Source organism: Puma concolor, chromosome B4 (genome assembly GCF_028749965.1).
Source record: "Puma concolor isolate L17-30 chromosome B4, mPumCon1.1.hap2, whole genome shotgun sequence".
NCBI lineage: Eukaryota > Metazoa > Chordata > Mammalia > Carnivora > Felidae > Puma > Puma concolor.
The window spans coordinates 101320341-101345393 of record NC_141673.1 but is presented as its reverse complement, the minus strand read 5'-3'; the positions used below and the strand labels follow the sequence as shown (position 1 = coordinate 101345393).

The 25053-nt window shown below is 56.4% G+C and overlaps 2 protein-coding genes and 1 non-coding gene across 3 annotated transcripts; 1 reads left to right on the top strand and 2 right to left on the bottom strand.

The window, feature by feature from the left end:
• The first annotated feature begins 376 nt into the window (after window positions 1–376).
• PTPN6 (protein tyrosine phosphatase non-receptor type 6) lies at window positions 377–15327 on the top strand. The gene is made up of 16 exons (XM_086714182.1): window positions 377–648; window positions 5284–5406; window positions 5619–5813; window positions 8419–8608; window positions 8768–8884; window positions 8971–9084; window positions 9209–9305; window positions 9696–9775; window positions 9941–10090; window positions 11467–11598; window positions 11723–11877; window positions 13915–13982; window positions 14084–14235; window positions 14335–14426; window positions 14819–14939; window positions 15130–15327. The coding sequence occupies exons 1-15, from the start codon at window positions 635–637 to the stop codon at window positions 14931–14933; spliced, it is 1794 nt and encodes a 597-aa protein (XP_086570308.1). The 5' UTR covers window positions 377–634; the 3' UTR covers window positions 14934–14939; window positions 15130–15327.
• A 4617-nt stretch (window positions 15328–19944) lies between these two features.
• PHB2 (prohibitin 2) lies at window positions 19945–24891 on the bottom strand. The gene is made up of 8 exons (XM_086714178.1): window positions 24588–24891; window positions 24333–24417; window positions 23943–24022; window positions 22658–22842; window positions 22098–22227; window positions 21896–21999; window positions 21397–21474; window positions 19945–21046 (listed from the first exon to the last, which is right to left on the bottom strand). Exons 1-8 carry the CDS (start codon window positions 24712–24714, stop codon window positions 20966–20968), a joined length of 870 nt encoding a protein of 289 aa, XP_086570304.1. The 5' UTR covers window positions 24715–24891; the 3' UTR covers window positions 19945–20965.
• LOC112868047 (small nucleolar RNA U89) lies at window positions 21565–21827 on the bottom strand. The gene has a single exon (XR_003224242.1). It is a non-coding gene; the product is annotated as a small nucleolar RNA U89 (small nucleolar RNA).
• Window positions 24892–25053: the final 162 nt, after the last annotated feature.

The window sequence follows — 25053 nt, the reverse complement described above, 5'->3', positions numbered from 1 at the left end:
GGTTCCCTCTGCCGTTCCAGGCTGCTTCAACTCCCTGTCCAGATCCTTCCTAGGTTCCTGCTGGGCCCAACTCTGCCTGCTCCAGGGCACGGTGGGAGGAAGGACTTGCCCCTTAACACCCTGGATGGGTGGGTGGTCAGGCCTGCACAGGTGGCACCTCTTCTTCCTGGGTTTTTCCTGAGGCCCCCTGGCTTGTGTGTGTGCTGGGAGGCTCCCCTATGGGTTGGTGTTCCCTTGGCCAGGGTTACTTCCTGGTCTTTGCCTCCACCCGCCCTCCCTCCAGCTGCTCTGTCAGCTTGAGCTCCAGGTGGAGCTCCAAGTGGCTCCTCCCCTCCCAAAGGAAGGAGGCCAGGACGACGGCCCTGGACTACCCAGCGGGGCTGGAGGTAGAGTCCGGCCTCTGTGGGCAGTCTGAGGCCAGCCCCGCCCACCTGTCCCTTTTTCAGGGATCACTAGTCAGGGGGCTCGTCGTCGTCGCTGTGGTGCCATTGGCCTGGAGGGCTGCATCAAGGAGGAAGTAGCTGAGTTCCCAGTGTTCTTCCTCACCTGTTGGGGCTACTGTGCACAGCTGCGTCCAGGCTCGGCCCCACCCCTTGTGGCCCTCTGCCTGTGACTCCCCCATCCCTCTGGGGAGATGCTGTCCGGTGGGTAAGTCCCCGGCTCCACCTGGCTGCCACGGCCTCCTCTTAGTTTGGGAGAGAGGGGCAGGGAGGGTTCTTGCTCATTCCTGGCAGGTGTGCGACCATAAGGGCGATCTACTTCCTGTCCCTCCCTCAAGATTTGAGGAACTCTAGGCTCATTCATGCCCCTCTGCCCCCTCCTCCTTTTCTCTGTCTAGCTCGTTTCCCCCGACCAGATGTGTATTTATTCTCTCCATTGCATGTTTCCCTTCACTCTCTGGCCTCCTGCTTCTGCTGTCTGCTTACCAGAAACCCTGGGTCACCCACATCATCTGAAACATAACGTGTCTGGGAGGCAGACCTGAGAAAGCTCCCCCTTCTTCCCATGTAACTTCCCAACGTCTGGTGTTCATTCTACTTTCCTTCGGTGCCCCTCTGCGTCCCCCTCCCATGCATCATTCATTCAACAGATGCATCCGGGGCACCTGTGCCAGGTACCTTTTACGGTGCTGGCAATATGGAGTGAAGAAGATGGGGTCCTTGCCCTCACGGAGCTTCATTCCAGTGGGAGGCAGCAGACTACACAAAGAACCCAGTAAATAGGACACTTTTAGATTCTCAGGAGTGTTCTGCAGAAACGTGAAAACAGCTTCATGTGCTAGCAAGTGACCGGGGGTGCCAGTGGCGTCCCTAACTGGAGGGATCCAGGAGGGCTTTCCTGAAGAGGTGACATGTGCCCTGAGAGCTGGATGTGAGGAAGAGCCAGTCGTGTGGTGACCAAGAGTCCAGCACCCCTGAGCAGAGGCCCTCCTGTGGGGACAAAGGAAACAGGAAACAGGGTGCCCCAAGCAGAGTAAAGCAGTGGGGAGGGAGGCGTGGACCCACAACTTCACATGCGGTCAGGATGGTGTGTCCGTGTGCGGGTATTTGCACCGGGCCGGGTATGTGTGTAGATGGCCGAGGATGGCGAGGTGCGTGCGTGGGACTGTTTGTGTTTGTATATGTGTGTCCTGTGTGTGTGACAAGCCGGGTGTGTGTGTGTAAAAACAGGAGCTGAACTTGGGATCAGGCATGTACGTGGCTGTCGATGAGCTTGTTTACTCGACACAAACTCTGCATGAGGTGGCGTGCTAGCCTTTGAACATTCGAGGGTTGGCAAGATTGGCTGTGGACCCCACTGTGGCAGGGCCGACTCCGCAGACGCTCTTGCTGCCCCTGGCTCCGGGAAGGCGTTCATGGCCTTTTGACGGGGCTCAAAGTCCAGGACTCAAGGGATGGTCGGTATTAGGTCATACGGTAAACAGACCAAGCTTCCCAGGTACCAGAAAGAAGGGGAAGGCAGGGAGAGCCCCTTGGGGGGGGGGGGGGGGGGAGAACCGATGTTTGATATTTCGAAAAGTGATAAAGTAGTCATTGTAGGAAAAATACTTCAGTTCAGCTTTAACACTTTGTTACTATTTTTCCTTAGTGTTTATTGAGGTCTAGCATACAGAATGCACATGAATGTTAAGCGTACGGCCTGATGAATGTCACATTTACATACACCTGTGTATATACTACCCAGATTAAGACGTAGAGCATTCCCAGCACCCCAGTTGTTCCCCAGAAATTGCCGCCTCTCAGTCAATTTATTCATTTTTATAAAGGTAATACATACCCACATGCTACAACATTCAAAACGATATAAGGGAAAGAAGACATCCAGATGGCCAACAGACACATGAAAAGATGCTCAACATCACTGATCGTCAGGGAAATGCAAATCAAAACCACAATGAGATACCACGTTACCCTTGTCAGAATGGCTAGAGTCAGAAAGACCAGAGGTAACAAGTGTCGATGAGGATGTGGAGAAAAGGGAGCCCTCGCGCACTGTTGGTGGGAATGAAAATTGGTGCAATCGCTGTGGAAATCGGTATGGAGTTTGCTCAAATAATTAGAAGTAGAAACACCATTTGATCTAACGACCCCACTTCTGAGCATTTACCCAAAGAAAATGAAAACGCTAACTCGAAAAGATATCTGCACCCCTATATTCATTGCGGCATTGTTTACAGTAGCCAAGGAATGGAAGCAGCCCAAATGTTCATAGACAGATGAATGGATAAAGCAGATGTGGTATATATGTACAATGGAATGTTACTCTGCCATAAAAAAAAATCTTGGCATTTGTGACAACATGGATGGATCTAGAGGGTATTGTACTAAGTGAAAGAAGAGAAAGACAAAGACTGTAGATTTCACTTATATGTGAAACCTACAAAACAAAACAGGGGTGCCTCCTGTCACAATTGGAAGAACATGTGACTCTGATCTCAGGGTCGTGAGTTTGAGCCCCACACTGGGTGTAGACATTACTTTAAAAAAAATCTTAAGGGGCGCCTGGGTGGCTCAGTCAGTTAAGCACCCGACTTCAGCTCAGGTCATGATCTCACAGTCCCTGAGTTCAAGCGTCGGGCCCTGTGCTGACAGCTCAGAGCCTGGAGCCTGCTCTGGATTCTGTGTCTCCCTCTCTCTCTGCCCCAACCCACTCGCATTCTGTCTCTGTTTCTCTCAAAAATAAATAAACATTTAAAAACATTTTTTAAAAATCTTAAAAAAAAAACAACAAACCAACAACAAACACCCAACTAGCAGAAACAGACCTATGAACACAGAGAGTAAAATGATGGTTGCCAGAGGGGAGGCGGGTGGGAGGGGGCAAAATGGATGAAGTAGAGTGGGAGGTGGAGGCTTCTAGTTACAGATAGAATAAATCATGGGAATGAAAGGTACAGCATAGGGAATACAGTCAGTTGTGTTGTAATAGTGTTGTGTGGTGACAGATGGCGGCTATGCTTGTGAGCGGAGCATAATATATAGAGATGTCGAATCACTATGTTGTACACCAGAAACTAATGGAACGTTGTGTGTCAATTACCCTTCCATTAAAAAAACAGGTACAAGGGAGAGGTGAATGTCCCTCCCAGCCCTCTCCTCCGGCCACCTAGTTTCTTTCCCTAGGGGAAGCCACCAGTACGAGAGCTTTCTGTGTGCCCTTTGTTAGATTGCTTTCCTCGTTTTGGTTTGGCGTGTTGTGTTTGTCTGTGGGATTACACACAGGGAGCATCGTGAACTTCTAGTGTGTAGGGCTTCTTGAGGTCATCCAGCCCTGAGAATATCAGTCGATGGCAGGGACCTCAGTCTTCAGGAGACAGGCCCCTGGTCAGAGTCCTGAGCTCTGGCTAATTCAGAGCCACCCCCTTGACAAGAACCTATGGCCCAGGTATAGGGTGGAAGGACCCCAGGGGGCGTGGAAGCTCTACCCCCACCTGCTTTCCCAGCTCTGCTTCCCCTTGCATTCTGTTCCTTGGCTCCACTGGCTGGTTAGGGCACAGAGGGACAAAGACTAGGGCAAGAAGTAGAAAAGGTGTATGTTTGACAGCTGCTATTTTGTCCATCCCAGTGCCCCAGTGGTACCTCTTCAGATGGGTAGGTCAGAGGAGGCGAGGGCACCTCTCCCTTTGTAAGCATCTGCTTGGCCGTGGCTGTTAGGAAGTGTCCCCTTCCCTGCAACCCCCAGTGGACAGGACGTCCCGACCTCTGTTCTTTGAAGCCCTAAGGCCTGGCATACAGGAGCTGAAATCACTGACCTTGGAACCCCTGTGGGGTTCATCCCAGCACCACCACTTAACTGACTGCCTAACCTCAGGCAAGTTCCCTACCTTCCCTGAGCCTCAGGTTCCTTGTCTGTAAAATGGGGATAAAGATAGCGCCTGCTTCATTGGGGCTCTGATGAGGGATAAATCAGATAAGGCACATAAATGACATGAGAGCACAGTGCCTGGCATACAGGGAGACTCCGTGAAATGAGAGTTGTGGCTGTCACCGTTATTTATTTATTTGAAAGAGAGAGAGAGAGAGCATGCAAGCGAGTCGGGGTGGGGGGCAGAGAGAGAGGGAGACTGAGAATCCCAGGCGGGCTGCACGCTGTCAGTGCAGAGCCCGATGTGGGGCTCCAACTCCACGAACCGTGAGATCATGACCTGAGTCGAAATCAAGAGTTGGACGCTTAACCAGCTGAACCACCCAGGCGCCCCTCAGTGTCACCATTATTATTAGCTTGGACCAGGGAAGGCTGTGCGGATGCGGCTGGTGGAGGAGGAAGGGTTGGCATGTGACTGCGAGTGGGCTCACGTTTACGAAGCCCGGTCTTCACCTGTGGGCTGCAAGGCACATTTGCGTCCTTCTTTCTTGTGTCGTCACCCTTGCGGAGTGCCATGCTCCTGGAGCCTTTGATGGCAGACGACATGTGGGAAGTGGGCCCCCTCCCCACCCCCACTGCCACCCTGCTCTGCTTCTCTTCTGCGCTCTGCTCCAAAACGAGAAGTACAGTGAGTTCCCCCAAGGGGTCGGCCGCGCCCCTTCCTGTCCCCGCCCTGCCGGCTGTCCCAGGCCAGTGGAGTGGCAGCCCCAGAACCAGGACCGCCAGGGCTGTGAGGCGGCCTGGGCGCTGGGAGTTGGCGGCCTGCCTGGGCTCACCAGCACATCTCATTCCCTGCACCCCCTTCCTCTCAGGGAGCCCCCAGGATGGTGAGGTAAGGTCCCGGGAACCACGGTAGACAGGAGGCGAGGGTGCCCTGTGGCCGGAGGGACCTCTCCTCACTGCCTTCCGGGCCTACAGGTGGTTTCACCGAGACCTCAGTGGGCTGGATGCAGAGACGCTGCTCAAGGGCCGCGGGGTCCATGGGAGCTTCTTGGCTCGGCCCAGTCGCAAGAACCAGGGCGACTTCTCCCTCTCCGTCAGGTAGGTGGCCCTCAATTCCAGCCAGGGCCCGCATTTCGCAACTCCGTTCTCGGTTCCAACCTCCCAGCCCCCAGCACCAGCATGGCCCCCATCCCCGCTCCGTGTCTACCCTGTCCCTGTGTGTGCCCCGTGCTCAGGACCCCAGCCCATCCCCCTCTCTGTCCCTACCTCTCCTCTTACACCCACTGGCCTCACCGTCTGGTGCCCCGCAGGGTCGGGGATCAGGTGACCCACATTCGGATCCAGAACTCGGGAGATTTCTATGACCTGTATGGAGGGGAGAAGTTTGCGACACTGACGGAGCTGGTGGAGTACTACACACAGCAGCAGGGTGTCCTGCAGGACCGGGATGGCACCATCATCCACCTCAAGTACCCGCTGAACTGCTCCGACCCCACCAGTGAGAGGTGAGGGGCTTCATACCCTGACCCACCCCCGCGTGGAGGTGGGCTGCCTTCCCCCCTCCCCCACCCCGTCCCTGATTTTCCCATCCTTCCCGGGGCTCCGTGGGCCTCTTTCTTCCATGTGATCCTGGGCCTGTGTCTCGGGGCACTAACCCCTCATAGCCTTTCCCCTCAACCCCTGAGAATGCAGGGAACATCATCCTGCCCTTTTCTGGGGTCCCTGTCAGCTGGCCTCCCAGGCCTGCTCGTGATGCAGAGGCCTGGTGGCCGCCTTTCACAGTAGGCCAGCTCTGTTGTTAGAAAGCTCTTCCGTCTATGGAACCGAATCGGCCTTCGTTTAGCCACTCTCTCCCCCAGCACAGGTTGGTGCACAGAGAGACGAATGTTGAGGAGGGGCAGAGGAGATTTGTATTTACGACGACATTTAATGCCTTATCTCAGCAACACAGTGATGACGGGTCTGCTTTTGGGGGCTTGGTAGAGCTTGACCAGAACACAGACCAGTTGAAAACTGTCCGATATGGTTGTGTGTGCAAGGGGCCTAGTACCTGGGCACAGGACACTCAAGACATTTCTCCCCTGTCCCTTTGGCTTCAAAGATGTGGTCCCCACGACTGGGCAGGCTGCTCCCTATGCGGTCTCCCTAAAGCATGGTGGGGGGTGGGGGGTGGGGTGGAGGACCAGAACATTCGGCATTACACCATGGCTCACTTTAGTGGCTGTATCTCAATGACAGCTCCATTAAGGTGAAGGGCAGCCCGATAACTCTAAGGGATTTTTCGTTTTTGTTGTTGTTGTTGTTTTTTTACACTCCTGGGGCCAAGCCAACTTGCCCATGTCCTGTATTTGGGTGTTGATTGTTGAAATGATTGTGAATCTTGATTCTGTCCGTTTTCGGTCTTTCTGAGATGCGTGCCTCCCAACTCACATCAGTATTTTTGTTCAAGTCACTGATTCAGAGTTAGGACTGGGTGAGGCTGAGGTGAAGGCCCCGGGGCCCACCGCTGGGCACCACTCACCAGCCAACATGAAGCTGCTCATCCATTTGCCTTGAAGCCACCTCTTCTAGGCGCGAAGCCCAAGCATGGATGACTTTGCTCATGGTGGCCCTCCTTGGTCCTTATTGGGTATCTGCTCCCTCTCGTTCTTTTCCTATGCCCCGCCTGCAACGTTAAGGGGCCTTTGCCACCTAGACCCTCTTGAACTCAGCGCGGTACCTCTCTTTCTCCTTGCCCAAAGCCGGCATCTTCCCTGCAGGAGGATGGGTTGCTGGAGGCCCTGGAGAAGCAGTAGGTTGTGGATGGAGCTAGAAGAGGGAAGGAGCAGCTGAGCAGACCCCCTGGGGAGGAGGCTGGGGCCTGGCTTCAAATGGCTTGGGAGAAGGGGGAGAAGGGCAGAGCTGGGGGCTGGGGGGCAGGGAAGGATGGAGGGAATCCAGGCCAGGGAAACTGACTCCAAGAGGCCCTTTCGGTGACCCACGCCAGGACGCCAGCATGCCTGGCTCACCCCTGACCCTGGGATTGCGTGGGGGAGGCTCCTTCTCCAAACCTCCCTTTGTGTTCCCAGCCCTGGCCTGCTGCCTCTCCTCCTCCCCTCCTCCGAGGAAATTTGCATTTGTCCCGCCAATGGCTAGCTCTCTGCCTATGGTCAGCCTGACATTTGCATGGAAACTTCCTCATCCTGGGCCAGGGGGACGAGGGTCAGCCCCCTCCCCATTGCCTGGGGGGGGCCCTGGTCTATCCCTGATTGGTGGGACAGGGTGGCCTGGGGTGCTGCTTGGGGACAGGGAGGGAGCGAGGTGGGGCAAGACAGACTGGTCCCCCCCTCCTCCCCCCATCCCTGCGGTTGGAAAATGCCCCCTCCCCTGGTCCCTGGGCTGAGGAAACCTCACACCCTCACTTCTCACTCTCTCCCCAGAAGGAGTTTTGTGTTTTTTCCATCACGTGGTTTCCTGTGGGGCTGGGCATTGTGGGGCTACAGTTTCCTCCTGGGAAGGGGGTGTGCTTTGGGGAAAGGTCCTAGTTCCGCTTTCTGCCCTTCTGAGCCCCTCTGAGCCCCAGCCTCCCCTTCAGTGATGTCACCCTGGACACCTCAGAGCCCCCCACACCCCTGTTTCCCCAGCAGGGTTGTCTGTCTTCCCTGCCACCCAGGGGGGAGTTGTCCCCATCACGACTCCCTTGTGACTTCCGTCTCTCCCAATCTCCACTGCTCTCTGCGCAGAGTTTGGCCTCTGTGCTTCTCTTGGTCCCCCTCCTCTTTCCCTAGCTCAGCCCTGGCTTTCATGGAGACCCTTCCTCGGTTTCTCCCCTACAGTTGTTCTGGATGTGGCTTGCCTCTCTGCCTCTGTCTCATGCTCTCAGAGGCGGGCCTGGCTACCACCCAAGGGCCTTGGGCCCAGCTTCAGGCTCCTTATCTGTAAAATGGGATCGTACCTACCTCTCAACATTTTTGTGAGAGCAGTGGACCCAACTATGGCGGTGGATTTGAAAGCATGTAGCACAGCGCCTGGCACATCATAGTCACTCTATTTCCCTTTCTCTGTGAATGTCTCTGCTCAGTGCCTGCCCCTTGGCCTAGGGGTCACCTTCCCTGATGTTGCCTTCTATAGGTGGTACCACGGTCACATGTCTGGGGGGCAGGCAGAGACACTGCTGCAGGCCAAGGGTGAGCCCTGGACGTTTCTCGTGCGTGAGAGTCTCAGCCAGCCTGGAGATTTTGTGCTGTCCGTGCTCAGCGACCAGCCCAAGGCTGGCCCAGGCTCCCCACTCAGAGTCACTCATATCAAGGTCATGTGTGAGGTAAGGCAGCCGGGCAGCGGGGAAGGCATCCTGCCGGGGCTCCTGTCTATGCTCAAAGCCCCGGCAGTGGGGAGGATCAGCCTAGGCTTTGGTCCGAGGCTGGGGGTGTAGGGAGGGAGACTCAGGTCATGCAGAATGGTCTGACTTGGCATCCCTCAGGGTGGACGCTACACGGTGGGTGGCTCAGAGACCTTTGACAGCCTCACAGACCTGGTGGAGCATTTCAAGAAGACGGGGATTGAGGAGGCCTCGGGTGCCTTCGTCTACCTGCGGCAGGTGAGAGGGGCGGGCCTGGCAATCCCTCAGACCCAGGAGCTCTGTGCTCTCAAGTGGGCGCTGACTTCTTACCTGTCCCCACCCAGCCGTACTATGCCACTCGGGTGAACGCAGCTGACATTGAGAATCGGGTGTTGGAACTCAACAAGAAGCAGGAGTCGGAGGACACAGCCAAAGCCGGCTTTTGGGAGGAGTTTGAAGTGCGTGGGGTCTCAGGCCCCGTCCCCTCTCTCCCCGCTCCATACACTGGTCTGCCCCGTCTTATCTCCGTGCGCGGATGGCCCTCCGGGGGCTGGCACTCAGTTTCCCCCTCTCGCCCCTCAGAGTCTGCAGAAGCAGGAGGTAAAGAACTTGCACCAGCGGCTGGAAGGCCAGAGGCCAGAGAACAAGAGCAAGAACCGTTACAAGAACATTCTTCCGTGTGAGCACCCTGCCCCCAGGCTGCCTTCATCCCTCCCACTTTCGGGCAGCGTCCATTCACCCAGGAGACTCCCCTTCCCCCAGCCAACCTCCCTCCATCTCATAAGGTCCGTACTCCCCGCCCCAGGAGGGTCCACCTCCTCACCCACACAACAGGGCCTCCTTCCTGCAGAGGGAGCCTCCCCACACTAGACATCCACCGCCCTCCTTCCTGAGACCTCCAACCCCGCTCCCCATGTGGATCCTCCGCCCCCACCTGCCCACAGTGCTCGGAGAGCCTCCTGGCCTCTAAGATAAGAATGGCCTGTGAGCTTAGGAAGGGTCTGACCCAGGGGCTGGTGAGTACCTGGCTGACCCAGGCCCATCTTGTTTCCTCCCTGCCCACCCCCAGTCGACCACACCCGAGTGATCCTGCAGGGACGTGACAGCAACATCCCTGGGTCCGACTATATCAATGCCAACTACGTCAAGGTCAGTGGCGCCTGCTGGTCACATGGGAGGAGAGGCTGGGCCCTGGGGATTCCCCATCTCACGGGGGTACTGGAGCCAGAGACACGTAGCGAAGTTAGGTGGTGAGGAGGGTGGTGGTGCAGGGGCTCACAGTCCTGGGATGCATCTCTCTACCCTTGCTTCCAGAACCAGCTGCTAAGCCCCGATGAGAACGCTAAGACCTACATCGCCAGCCAGGGCTGCCTGGAGGCCACAGTCAACGACTTCTGGCAGATGGCATGGCAGGAGAACACCCGCGTCATTGTCATGACCACCCGAGAGGTGGAGAAAGGCCGGGTAGGGCCAAGTCCCATGCTGTCCCCTGATCCCCACTCCTTCCCCCTCCCCTCCCCCCGCCCCAGTGCTTTGTTATCCATCGCCATTAAACCAAAGAAATGCCAGACGCCAGGGCAGAAAGTCCCCTCAGAGGGCAAAGTCCAACCCTTGTTGGGAAACTGAGGCACAGAGACACTCTTGGATAAGCACTGTCTCCCAGATCCCTGCTTCCAACCTGGGGCGCTCCTGACCACCAGACCCTGGTTTTAAGTGGGCTTTCTTCCTTTAAAAAAAAAAATTTTTTTTAAATGTTTGTTTATTTTTGAGAGAGAGAGAGAGAGAGAGAGAGAGAGAGAGAGAGAGATAGAGTGCGAGTTGGCAAAGAGAGAGGGAGACACAGAATCTGAAGCAGGCTCCAGGCTCCAGCACAGGGCCTAACATGGGGATCGAACTCATGAACTGTAAGATCATGACCTGGGCCGAAGTCAGACACTTAACCGATGGAGCCACCTAGGCACCTCTTAAAGTGTCCGGAAGCAAACCTGCCTCCTGCCCCTCCCCCACCTGTCCCCATCCAAGCCACAGCCCTCCTGTCCTCCCTTGCCTTGTAAATCTCTCTGGAGTCTGCCCCTCACCCTTACCCCGCCACCCAGCCGGTATCCCTGCCTGTGGGCCGTGCCCTTCTACGGCACTTCTGCACTGGAGTCAAAGGGGTCCCGCCCAAAGCATACACCCCATCAAGCTGCTCCCTCTCTTGAACACCTCTCAGTGGCTCCCAGTTGTCTTCAGGTCACACTCTGAGACCTGGCCGTCAAGGCGGGGTGACTTTGCTACAACACTCCCTGCCTCAGGTTTCCACGCCTTGGCATAAGCTCACTTTCTGCTAGGAAATGACTTCCTCTCTCTCTGCACTCTCTCTGCCGGACAGACTCCCTGTTTTTGAAGACCTAGCTCAAATGCTTCCTCCTGTGTGAAGCCACCTGTGATTTCCTCCGTAACCTGGAGGGAGGATTAGTCTCTCCCTCTACCCTGATCCCGAGTGGCTCTGTTAACCCCGTTCGCCTCTCTGTGACCTCCTAGAGGCACAGGGGCAGAGACCGTGTCTTCGCTGTGTCTGCGACTCCAGCCTGGTCTCCGCAACTTCACGTACAACGTGCGCACCTGCAGATGTTTCCCGAATGAATTGCAAGGTTGAGTGGCTGGTCAGGTCTCACCGCCTCTTGGTGGCTGAGCCAAGACTGGATCCTGTCTCTGACTCTCGGCCAGTTCATCCATTCGTCCAACAAATGTTGTTGACTGGGCCAGCGCCAGGGACCCAGGACCTGGCAAAGGGCCTGGAACAGGTCCCTGTGTGTCGCTTCTGTGCCTCACTCCTCACCTCCACCCTCCCTTTTCAGAACAAATGTGTGCCATATTGGCCAGAGGTGGGCACTCAGCGCGCTTATGGACCGTACACAGTAACCAATTGCAGGGAGCACGACACAGCTGAGTACAAACTCCGTACCTTGCAGGTCTCCCCGCTGGACAATGTGAGTGTCCCCTCCATCCTCGTCTCACTCCCGGGGCCCCTCCTGGGAGCTGCTCTCATGTCTGGTTGGGTGGGACGGGATGGTGTGTGGGAACAGAGGGCACTGCCCTATGCACTCTGCCCAGGGGGACCTGGTTCGGGAGATCTGGCACTATCAGTACCTGAGCTGGCCTGACCATGGTGTCCCCAGCGAGCCTGGGGGTGTCCTCAGCTTCCTGGATCAGATCAACCAGCGGCAGGAGAGTCTGCCTCATGCGGGACCCATCATTGTGCACTGCAGGTGAGAACAATGATGAAGTTAGTAGTCGTGATGGCCAGTAAATCCTGCTAAGTGTCGCGTGCTGCTCATCGTAAACACTGCTTTCCGAGCTAATGCATTTCACGCGTCCGTCCCCCTGATCCCAGCCTCATCCGGGCTCCTTGACGGCCCCAGACCCCTGTGGGAAACTTAAGCTTGAACCCACCCCACTGATTGATCCTGTGCCTTGGGGGTGGCTTCTTCAGAGACTTCGAGACTTCCCTGGATGTACCGTCTCATCCAGCCCTGCCACATACAGATGAGAAAACAGGCCCAGCAGCTTGCCAGCTGGTCTGCGAGAGAGCCTGCACGGACACTCACAATAGACCTTGGTCCTGGTCATGTTGTTTCTTCACACGGGCTTACTCAGCGTATATATTTTCTCGGCCCCAAGCGTCTCCCATCTGGGGGCAGTGTGGCTCCCTACGTTTTCTCATTTTCCCCTCTGTAGCCCCCGGGGCGCTTAGCCTTCTCTGCTTCTCCCTTCCCAGCTAGTGACCCCACCTTGGCCTCCAGGGTTGCGTGGCGACGGGTGGTATCTCTTCCAGAGGGGCCCACGCATCACTAGCTCCACTGCAGAACCTCATGACTAGGGGACCCTGTTCCTGCTAAACGGGGAGGTGGGGGGACAGCAAGGAGGAGGTGGGGGGGGGCCATCAGGCCTGAAGGGCAGAGTCCTGTGGATGGGCCTACACAGCCCGCCTGGCCTGGGTGCATGGGAGGCAGTGGGTGCAGGTTCCTGGACAGAGACCGTAGTTTTAAATTTCAGTTCTGCTACTCACCGGCTGTGTGATCGTGGACAAATTGCTCGGTTACTCTGACCCGCAGATTTGTCTTCTGTAAATTCAGGATCTCCTATGGTTGCTCTGAGGGTTAAATGAGACCCCGTCACTGTGTCGGGAACACAGTGAATCCCCGAAGAAATGGGAGCTGTGAATGGCTTAATAACTCACAGCAGGAAGAGAATGGGGAAACGGGAGCCCGCTTTTTCTGCTTCCCTACCCACTCCCTCCAAGTGACCCCAGGCTGCGAGGGCCTCACACTTCTTCCTTCTTCCCGCCAGCAACTGCTTGCCCTGGGGCAGGGCTGGGTGGGCTGAAACTGGGGGTACCCCCCACGTGCCATCTAAGGGACTCTGCTCTGCCTCCAGGGGCAGGCCCATCGCCCACAACGACCCTCCTGCTACCCCCCTTCCACTTCTTGAAATCCCCATGGCCTTTATTTAGATGCTACAGGAAGGAAGTGGGTAAGGGGGGGGGGGTTATTTTTGACAATCTGGGTTTGAAATTAGACAGTGCAACTCAGGTCACCAGCCTGATGGGCCCAGCAAAGGGGGTGGGACTGCGGTCTCCGAGGGGTCCTGAGGTTCCCCGGGGCTGTTTGCCCAAGGGTGGTGGCACAGGGTGGGGAAGGGGACAGCCCTTACTGCGTGGCTCCCCCACCTCTCCACAGCTCCTGACCCCAGTGCCCTTTGTGCCCTGCTGTCTCTAGGACTGCCCTTTCCCTGCCGTCAGGGTCTGAAAAAAAAAAAAAGAAAAAAAGGGAAACGAAGCCCTGCTTTAAAAAGCTCTAAATATAACTTTAGAAGGGCAGGGGCAGGGTGCAGGGAAGGCCTCATTCAGGCCAAGGGTGTGGGAGAGGGCCAGGGGAGGCCCGGAGTGTCTGTGGGGCAGGCAGGACCTTGATGGGGCTGGGGCTCCTAGATCCTCCAGAGTAGGGAGCAGCCCGCAGCAGGAATGAGGCGTCAAAGCAGGAAGTGGTGGCGGGGGGAGTTGGGGTGCAGCCGGCTGGCCTGGGAGCACTTGAGAGCCGGCCCGCCTACAAATCCCTGGGCTGAAGTGATGTGCGTGGGTGCGGAACCAGGGAAGCTTCCGCCTCCGGCCTGCCGGCCCTGTGACCCCGGGAGTGTTACCTCACCTGTCCGGGGGCCTCAGTTTCTTCATGCTACCACGCTGGAGCTGAATGCCGGGGCTCTCCCTTCCCGGTGAGGCCTCTGACGGCGCCCCCTTCCCTCCCCAGCGCAGGCATTGGCCGCACGGGCACTATCATCGTCATCGACATGCTCATGGAAAGCATCTCCACCAAGGGTGAGCGGGACCCGTGGGAGACGCAGGTGGGTGGCTGGGTGAGCAGCCCCTCGGTCACCCCCTCCGCCCGAGCCTGAGGTCCAACTGCCATGCCTGCCCAGGGTTGGACTGTGACATCGACATCCAGAAGACCATCCAGATGGTGCGGGCGCAGCGCTCCGGCATGGTGCAGACCGAGGCGCAGTACAAGTTCATCTATGTGGCCATCGCCCAGTTCATTGAAACCACCAAGAAGAAGCTGGAGGTCATTCAGGTGTGTGTAGAGAGGGGCCTGGCGGAGCTGTGGGGGGGGCGTGGGCATCACCTGGTCCCTGCTGGGACCACCGCCCTCCCACCACACCTCTGCCCACAGTCCCAGAAGGGCCGGGAGTCAGAGTACGGGAACATCACCTACCCCTTAGCCATGAAGAACGCCCATGCCAAGGCATCCCGCACCTCTTCCAAGTGAGTGACCCCCGCCTGCCACCTCCCAGCATCTACTCCCCCCTCCTCCTCCTCGGCCCGACCCTCCCTTTCAGAGATGACAAGTGCTGCTGTCAGGGAGACCTGGGTTCAAGCTCAAGCTTGACTCTTACTACCTGTGTTCACAAGTATTTCCTGGGTCGGGCCTGTGTCTATGTCGGGCCTGTGCTGGGTACCAGTAGTATTCCTGGTGTAGAAGATGGAGCCTTTGCCCACAAGGAGCTTCTAGTCTAGTGAAAGGACAGTGACCAGGTCTCCTCTCTCCTGGCCTCAGTTTGTTCACCTGTGAAATGGGGTGGGCCAGATGGGGCCGCTGGAGCTGGGTAACCCTGCACGGTCTCCTGACCTGCGCCAACTGCCCACCCCACCTGCAGACACAAGGAGGATGTATATGAGAACTTGCACAGTAAGAACAAGAAGGAGGACAAGGTGAAGAAGCAGCGGTCGGCGGACAAGGAGAAGAGCAAGGGTTCCCTCAAGAGGAAATGAGGCGGGGTATGGCCCCTCTGCTCAGGGCTCCTCCTTGCCCTGCCCCCCGGTATCGCTGGGTCCAGTGCTTTCCCCTGGATGGATGCGGTAGCTGCGGCCTTCCCCTGCCCTTCCCGGCCATTCCAGACCTTCTTGGTCTCCTTCCCCGGTTCGGTTCCAGCCACCCCCTTACTCCGTTCCTCCCTTCTCTTTGCAGCCTCAGCCCTGATCCCTGCAGAGGCCTCCGGTGGGCCAACCCACGGCCGGAACTGAGGAGCCCGCCCCCATTCTATTGTAATTTAAGTGGCTGTGTCCCTACTTCCCTCTTCCTGACCCTGTATATAGCCCCGCGCGCGAGACTCCAGGCAGCATCAGGCCCTATACTCTTGTAAATAAAGCCCCTAGGATCACTGTGTGTGGTTCTCTAACTGTGACTGCCTGGGCCTGAGGAGCTCAGAAGGGGACTGGGGGAGGGGGAGTGAGCAGGGAGCCGTGTGTGTGTGTGTGTGTGTGTGTGTGTGTGTGTGTACAAAAGCACAAAAGCTTGACTTTCACCTTTGACCTGACCTGGTTCTGGACTCTGCTTAACACACCAGGAGTGTGACCGTGGGCCAGATTCCTCAGTCTCTTCTTTAAAATGGAGAATGGTGAGGGGCGCCTGGGTGGCGCAGTCGGTTAAGCGTCCGACTTCAGCCAGGTCACGATCTCGCGGTCCGGGAGTTCGAGCCCCGCGTCGGGCTCTGGGCTGATGGCTCAGAGCCTGGAGCCTGTTTCCGATTCTGTGTCTCCCTCTCTCTCTGCCCCTCCCCCGTTCATGCTCTGTCTCTCTCTGTCCCAAAAATAAATAAACGTTGAAAAAAAAAAATTTTTAAATGGAGAATGGTGAAAGGTTACAGCACAGGGAATATAATCAATGGTGCTGTAATGGCACCTGGCATGGTGACAGATGGCGACTGTACTTGTGGTGAGAGCGTAGCATAACGTATAGACTTGTGGAATCGGTAATTGGTACACCCGAAGGCAATGGAACATTGTGTGTCGACTGTACCTCGGTTAAAAGAAAAAAAAAAAAACCTATATATAAAATAAAATGGAGGATGATCCTGAGGGTGGTTGTGAAGATCATTGAGGTGAGGGATCAAGGTCGTAACTGGCCACAATAATTCATTACACGTTTGCCACGTGTCGGGCACTGTTTACAAGACTACACACTCATTCCTGTTTCACCGTGGGTGGCTGTGTCATTCCTGTTTCACCGTGGGGAAAACTGAGGCACGGGTAGGTCACATGACTTGCTGCAGACACACAGCTATCGAGCAGTGAGGCTCTGAGATTTGAACTCGGGCCGTCTGTCTGCGGAGCACACACTCCTGGAGAGGCAGCCTTGGTCGCCCTGAAGGGACACAACCGCACTCCTCTAGCGCTGACTTCTAGATCTGAGAGCTGAGACCAGTACAAGCCAGGAAGCAGGGGCCTGGTGCCACCCACTGCCCCACCCCTCTCTGGGCTCCCGTGCGCCGTGCTCCTCCCTTGACGGGAGCCCCTACTGGCCTGGTGCTCCTGGGCAGTTTTATTTTTGTCCCCTCGGCCTTGCCCTGTGTCCAGGGTGGACTACCAAGGATCCCTTCTTTGTGTTAAGGCTTTATCTTGATTTGAATTAAGGCCCCTCTCCTGGCGAGTTAAGCCTGTGAGGGTCCCGCCCAGGAAGGCCCAGCTCCCTGCTGCAGGAGAGGCCGAGGGGTGGGCTGGCCCCTACTGTCATTCATTAGCATGTGCTTTACTTGAGTGTCCACTGTGTCACAGGCACTGGAGCAGTGCTGAGGGCATGATGTGAACAAGACAATTCCTGTTGGGGAGCTAGGAGACAAGCCCACAAACAGGAAATAAGTACGGACAGGTGTTAAGGATGCAAACAAAGGAGACTGAGAGGAAGCTGGGAGACCAAGGAGAGCTTGGATTGGGCCACACAATAGCTCCTGGAGCCATCGCCCTCCAGGGGGTGGGGGTGGGGTGGAGCGTCACCTGCCGCCTGGGTGGGGTGGGGGGGCGCGGGGAGGACTCTTCTCTCCCGGCAACGCCTAGAGCTGCACAAAAGAAAGGCAGGTCCCACCCCTCTAACCACCCTAGGGCCAACTGCTCCCTAGGCTGGGACTTGCATCCAGGGCATTGAGGTGGGTCCGGGAGCAGCTCTGCCCCGGGGTGCTCGGTCCGTTTCCCATGGAGCAGCAGGGGCGTTTCTCCCCACGGGATGGCTAGGAGGGCTGAAGGACAGCAGCTCAGTACTTTCACCAGCAGGATAGGGTCAGTACTGCTGCTCCTGGCCAGCTCTGGCCTTCTGGCAGGGGTGGGCTCCCCAACTTTAGGGCTGAGGACGGGGAGACACCCTGCTGGGGGGTTGAAGACACCCGTCAACAGGCAGGGATGCCCGGCAGGTGGAGGGCACAACCCAATCCCTGCTGAGCTGACCCCTCGCTGACCTCAGGGCTGTCTGGCCTCGGAGGAAGGGGCTGGCGAGGGCAGGGGTAGCTGTGGGGAGCCCAGAGACATCCCCTCTCTTTCCCCCCCTGGAGACCAGGCTCCCTAGGGGAGGCTGGGGGGCAGAGGAGGCGGGTAGGAGAGAAGGGATCTCTAGGAAAGGGTGGGAGGCCTGGCGGGGTGGCCAGGCCTCAGCGCGGCTGGCCCTGGGAGGGAAGGGGTTAAGGCGGTGGGGGGGCAGCCTATGGCAGGAGGACACACCTGTGCGCAGGGGCGGCGGGCGGGGCCCAGGTGAGGAGCCTGCGCCCGCCAGGCCCTGGAGAAGGAAGGAGGAAGAGTGGAGGCCCGGCGGGCGGGCGGGCTCTAGGCCGTTGAATCCTGGGCCTTGACTCCCCTTCCTCTCCCCGGCACTCACTCTGTGGGGGTCAGGCGGCCCCGGTGACAGGTAAAGGCCACTGGGAGAGGGATTCTGGGGCTGGGCCAGGAACCAGCGAGTGGGGATGGAGACCGATGAAGCGGTGTGTGTGGGGGGATCAGGGACAAGCTGTGGGGGCGGCTGGGGAAGGGGCTCAGAGGTGAAGAACTGATGGGCAGGGGCCTGCGGAAGACCTACCTGAGTCCCAGTGGATCAGCAACTTAGGGTGGGGCTGGTGGCGGGCTACAGGGCTCACCCGGAAGTGTCCCCAGGGACTCGGGTGGTGGGGGATGGGAGCCAGGGTTCTGCAGCCTCTCCACAGGGAGCCTGGGCGGAGGACTGCCCGACCTGGAGGTGGGCAGGCTGGGCAGGGGCCCCCGTCTTACCCAGCAGTGTTTGGGTGCTGGTTGGGAGTCTCTAATACTGCCGGGTAATGATGGAGGCCCCCGTTCCCGTGTCAGCGACATCTACCGCCTCAGGCCCCCCAGCCCCCCGCTGGCTGCAACCCCCTCTCCCGAACCTCCCCACACACCGTGGAACCCCCTTCGTCTTGAGTGAAGTGTGTTGCCAAAGAGGTGGCTCTCCGTTGGCTGGCTGCCCACTGAAGGGACACAATGGCCCGAGCCCCTCCCCCAACCCAGTGTGATTTGTCATCTGGTGGATCCAGAACCCACAGCCGACCTTGAGCTTGGGATCTGCTACATACCCTCAAGAGACCTCACCTGGACTGCGGCCAGGGTCCCTGTAGCGACTGGTCAGCTCTAGCCTGGAGCTGCATGTCAGCCGGCTCTGGGTCCATCTTCCAGTACAGTGTTGGATGGTCTAATTGTGAAGCTCCTAACACTGTCTGGTAAAGATGGCCCCCGGCCGGTTCCCTCGGCAGTGACCTTCAGGGAGCCCCGAAGACCATGGAGGCCTCCCAAGGAACAACCTCTGACCTTTACCCCTCTGGACGGGGGGTATAAATCATTAGAAAAAGGGAACAATGGGGAGGAGACAAAATGGCTGCCTCTAGAGTCCCAGCAGGATTTGGAAGCATACCAGGTACCTCCATTCTCTTCTCCCCTTGGGAAGATGAAAGAAATAAAGTGTGGATAGGAACTCGTGGCCGACTGATTCAGGTCACTTGACCCGTCTTTTGTCTAATTGTTGATTTCATCTTAGGCTCCTAGCTCCGGAGGAGTTGGGCTGACATATCTGGTTCATCTCCTTGTCCCTTTTATGACACTTACCTGCAGAGCAGGGGAAAATAAATCTACTTTTCTTCAACAATCGGGAGAAGTGGAAGATGAACCCGGTCCCTAACCCTGTAAGACTCATCTCCTCCCCAACCACTGCACTCTGTAGTTTCTGTACATACTTTGCCCCCACCCCCCACCCCCGTGCTGAGGACTCCAGATGTTCCTGGTCTCCCCCCAAAAGACAAGGGGTGGGAAACAGGGGCCGTTGCGGTATTCAGGCACAGGCAGTGGCTTCATTTCTCTAATGCATGAGTGGCCAAGGCTGTCTTGGGAAGGGGAGGCAGCCCGTGTGGGGACTGAAAATAGGCACTCACTCTGTTGGGGGCCCAGGGCTGCGGGCATGAAGATCCGACCTCCACAGGTAAAGCCCTGCTCCACAAACAGCTTCGCACAGCTGATGACTGAGAAATTTGAGTATGGGTAGCCCACGGCAAGAACATGATCCACTGGGCTTTTGAACGCATAAAGGACCTCGACAGGCACAAATGGTTTCCCCCACAGCTACATGGAGCCTTGTTGCCAAGGAAACAGCTTGTGTTGGGGTCATCAGATTATTTTGGTCTAGCTCAGCAAAGCCACAGCTGCTCCAGCCTTAAAAAAAGGAAATGTTGGTGAATAGATGTTGGCGATGTGGTAGAAGTGGAGGGTGGAGCGAGAAGTGCAGCTGGGCCTCAGGGTCTGAGGACCTGCTGCTCCCAGCTTAGGCCGTTTTGGATTTGACTCGGCTGGGCTTCCACCGGGAAGCAGCAGGTCCCAGGCTCTTCCTAACGCCTCCCTAACTGCCCCGGCCAGAATCTCGGCGCCCCCTGCTGGCAGATGCAGAGAAAGACCCAGGGGAGCATGACACTAACGTGCGCATGCGTGACCCTCCTAACCCAACTCAGACACACGATGCAAAGACTTAAGCTTAACTAATAAAAATTTATTGAGAATTCCTGGGATGGTGGTTATTGCCTCCCAACCTGGAGGGAGGAACCAACACTGTAGGAAATCACGCAGAAATCACGCTGTCCCAGCACCTCTGGCCAACACAGGGAGGAACAAAGTCATTCCCCCCCCCCCAAAAAAATTGGTCAGGCTTTGTTCATCCAAGAAGGGCTGGGAGGCCAGATGCAGAAGGGACCATCACATGATACTGAGGGGTGGGATGGGGGTGTGTGTGTGCTGGACCCCGAGCTGGCTCCTCAAAAACCAGGGGAGAAACAGACCCACTTCTCTGGTGGCAGAGTTCATGGTCACCAGGCTCACTTCTTAGCCTTGATGAGGCTGTCACTGTGGAAACCAGACAGACGGAAGACATTAGGGAACATAAATGTGAGAGGGAGAGCACCTCAGACCACTCCCTCCTTCCTGGGTGAGGGTGTGCGTGCGATGAGGGGAGAAAGGTGAGGCCACAGGGGAGGAGACAAGTACTGGGAGAGGCAAGACCCTATTGAAACAAGGATGAGTCAACAACTTACCTGCCCCTGCGGATACCAGGTCACCAGACGAACGGGAAACACAGAAAGAGAAGAGAAATGCATGTGTGATCCAACAGTTTCAGGCCCCGCCAGTTCTAAGCCCACCTCTGCTCCCAAGAAAAAAAGAAACACATCTGGAAGCCAGGAAGGTCACGCTGAGAAGGGAGACTGATTCCCTTGACCACTACCACTCCTCCCATGCCCTAGAGCAGCAATGGATTTTAGGGCTTTCCGAGTAAGAGAACAGAATATCATTTTTCACTACTCTTCAGTTAGACCAAACCTCACAACTAGAGTGCTTTTTACAAGATAAATCCTATTTGACCTCGTAAGACCAATCTTACGAGAGTCAAGCTCGGGACTGTCAACCACCCACTTTTCTAACTGTTCACAGAAATGGTGTCTTTCAAGCCACCAGACTCAGGTCCCATGCTCTCTGTGACGCCCCCTTGTGTAGGTGTCTCACCGGGTAAAACTTTCATCCTGTAGATTCAGGACAAGGTTGTCAGCAGTGAGATAGATACGGTTCTGTGATGTGGCAATCTATAGGGCGAGAAATAAACAGATGTTTGAACTCACGCCTGGACTTTTACCTTGCAAGTCAACAACCACTGATTGAATACGTGTGGGTTAGGAACTCGGTGACAAGTTAAGGCATGGTTTCTGCCCTCAAAGATCCAGAGCAGTGAGCAACAGCGATGTATTAACACCACAACAGAGGCAAAAACGAAAGGTCATGCCTTTTGTTTTCATGGAGAAAAGTGTTGGAGAAGCCAGGTTGAGTTAGAAACCCCAGTAAGCAATATTTGAATCCCTTTGCGTCAATGTGCTTTCACTTAAAACAATTCCAGACTCATGGCAGCCTTTCGGGGACACTGGGCTCTTGTGCTCACCGTCTTGGAGATGTTCTGGGCTGCCCGGATCTTGCGCAGTTTGATGTAGCCAGGGTTTTTGCTCAGGGCTTCTCCAAGGTGAGCAGGTTGGGGTTAAGGGTTCACACAAGGTCCAGTTTTGGTCTCAACCCGCGGCCCCATCCTTCCTACTCCAGCCCTTCTCTGGACTGTCAGATCCAAGGTCGCGCTCAGATAGTTCGTGCCTAGTCCCACTTTGGTCCCCATCTGTGGGCCCCCCCTGCAGGCAGCTGCCAGGAACTGGAGGCAGCAGCAGAAATGGAGGCAAGGCCAGCAGTGCTATTGATCTGCCTTACAGGGAGGAGCCAGGCCTCAGGCACCTCTCTAAGATTTCAGACCCCATTCAAAACCTCCATCCCCAGGGAGCCAAGGACAGAGCACAGAGTCGCATTCGCCTTAGTCTCATCAGCCGGCCCATGAGGGAGAAGGGGAAGCAGGGTGCTCCAGGGGCTGGGCAGAGACTTCCCTAGCAGAAGGATATCATCCTGGCGGCCTCGGCCTCACCCTCGGCCTGCACAATCTTCTGCCGCTGTTCCTGCTTTGCTTTTTCCACCAAAAACTGGGCTCGCTGGGCCTCCTGCTGAGCTGTGGTGGGAGAGAGCCAGGAGGTCACAGATATGAGGTGTCAGGAACCCCAGCCTACCTCCTGCCTTCTCAGAAACCTTATTCCTCTCATAACTCACCCACTTGCTTGGCTTCCACAGCGGCCGTGTACTCTCGGCTAAAGCTCAGCTCTGTGATGGCCACATCATCCAGGATAAGGCTGAAGTCCTTGGCCCTCTCTGTCAGCTCCCGCCGGATCAACAAGGATACCTGGGGGTCAGGGAGGGGCGGGCGGATTGAAGGGACTGGAGAACTGGAAGGGAAGGGCATTGCTGTGATTGTCTGAATACCAGATCTCCTGAGAACGGCAGAAAACCACTAAGCCTTTCTTAGTTCCTCACTAGAACATCTGAGTTGGAAAGGACTTGGTCCAGTCTTCTCCGGTCACAGGGACTCCTCATCTTCCACTCTCCCCAACATAATCTACACTTCTAGACTTTGCCACTGTTTCCTCCCCTGGTTCCTGATGCTGACTGCTACTGAGTGCTGATCTTGACTCTCCTGGTTTCTCAGCGGACATTAGTACAGCTTTAAGTTGAAAAGGGAGCCAGAGTCATGACCCTTTTCTAATAAGCTGCCTTTCCTAATATCCACTGCTCGAGGCCTAGGAGGGAAGGTGTGAGATGGTGACAGGTCAGACCTGGGCCCGCTGGGTGATCAGCTGTGAAGCATTGAACTTGGCCACCACACTCTTGAGCACCTCATTGACAATGGACGGCAGCACTCGCTCCTCGTAGTCTAGCCCCAGGCGCTGGTACATGCTGGGAAGCTCCATGGCATTGGGTCGAGACAGCACTCGCAGGGAGATATTCACCATCTGCAGGTCTGAGAGTGAGGTCAGCAGTGGGTGGTCCAGGCCATGGGGGCCTCCTCTGGTCTCTTAGCCAAGAACCCTTCCCCAAGCATCTCCTCCTCCACACACCTCCCTCTACACCTAACGCAGTGCTGTGCGGTTTGGAACTCCCCTGGGGAATGGAGGGTGATCAGGCTGACAGGCCAAATGTATCCTTTCCCATTGTAAAGTCTTCTCTACTCACAAGCTCTCCACCAGTAAAGCTGACTTCTCATTTTGCTTCTCTACTGTGTTCAACTTCTATTGTAGGCTCTCTCATGCTGCATCAGAATCATTTGCATTCTTGGGGTGCCTGGGTGGCTCAGTCGGTTAAGCGTCTGACTCTTGGTTTCGGCTCAGGTCATGATCTCACTGTTCGTGGGGTTGAGCCCTGCGTTTGGCTCTGTGCTTTCACTGCAGAGCCCACTTGGGATTCTCCCTCTCTCTTTACTAGACTATGGACTTGAGGACAAGGGTTGTGTTTTATGAGTCCTTTATTCGTAGGGCCTACCATTCAGAGAGTGTTAAGCCACTTTCGCTAAAAACAGTGTATTACAGATGAGCTACTTGAATCAGTGCGCATGCCTGTGTGTGTGTGTGTGTGTGTGTGTGTGTGTGTGTGTACGTGCCCACGCACATGAGAAAGGGCTCTGGGTGATCTCAAAGACACAGCTTCTATGTATGGTCTAAAAGGGAAAAGGTTCACCCGTGAAAAGTGGGCCAAGTTTCCCCACGACAGGGGAAACTACTGGATAGACTTGGATAGAAACTACTGGAGAGTCAAGCAGTTAAAACAAAACAAGGTCTTAGAACAAGGCTTTGATCTACACAGTGACTAAGACAAAGAACAAACAATGCCCTCACTGAACTTACAGTAGTGGGGAGGACAGCTGATAGATATGGGCAAACACACAGGGTGTCCAAATCGTACTGTTTTAACCTCAAAAGCAGGTCCTTTTATTATAGCTGTTTTGCAGAAGAGGAAACCAAGACCCAAGGGATGTGACACTATCCTCCTCCCCTAGGATCTGCCAGGCTTCCTTGCTTACTTTATGGAGCCATCTGGCAGGGACTCCCAGGTGCCCAGACCTACCTTTGGAGCCTGTGGGGGAGGAAATTTTTCGGGGTCTGGCCCGAATGTCATAGATGATGGGGTACTGGAACCAGGGGATCCTGCAGGGGAGGAACAGGGATAGGTATCAGGGGACTGCAGTTTCACTAGTTTCTCCAGGTGTTCCCTCACCACGCGTTTTTTGGCCTGCTCCACCTCTTAATGACCATGGGCAATGAGAAATTCTCTCCTCCCTCTGGAGAACAGTTTATGTGCCGCCCGAGTTTTGGGCAGCACCCACTGCTCCAGCAGAAGGAGGGAGGGGGCAGTAAAAGAGCAGCTCTGAATCCTTCGAGAGCCCTACTACAACCATTGGTGGGTTGGCGTTCAAGGGTGAAGGGGTCAGGGTCAGTCCGCTCTGCCCGCCATTACCTGAAGTGAAGGCCCTCGGCCAGAATGGTGTCCTGCTGCACGCCACCGATCCGATTAAAGAAAATGGCTCTGTGCCCGCCTTCCACTGTGGGGAGAGGGGTGGGGGTCAGGCCTAAACGCTGCTGAGAGTACGTTACTAACTTCTCGGGGAGGCGGGCGGGGGTGAGGGTCTGGGTGAGGGCGGGGACCCAGAGGGACAGGGCAGAGGTCTAGCGGGGGTGGGGGGAGTCCGGAGAGCGGGCAGAGGTTGCTCACCGGTGAACACAGATTCGCGGACGCCGTAGGCCACGGCGCCGGCCCCCAGCAGCAGCTTCAGCGCCGTGCCCATGCCCCGTGGCCCGGAGGGCAGCCGCCCCGCTAAGTCCTTCAAGTTCTGGGCCATGTCCGATCCTATGGCCGGCGGCACCAGAGGTCAGAAGCAGGTGCCGGCCCGCCTCTACCCGGCTCCAGTTTAGAGATCGCACCCCTTCACACGAGGGTCCGGGGCCCTCGGCGCTTGCGGGAGAAAGGGCACCGGAAGTGCGCTCCCTTCTAAACCCTCCCCAGGGCTGAGGACCCGAACTTCGCGCACAGGAATTACGCATCCGGAACTTCCAGCCCCTTTCTGGAACCCTGCCCTTCCAGAGAGGCTTCGGTAGCGCCAGACTGCAAGCCATCGCCATTTCCAAGTGCCCACTTTCAAAATGGCAGCCGGAAGGATGTTTGAGATTGGGCAAACGCG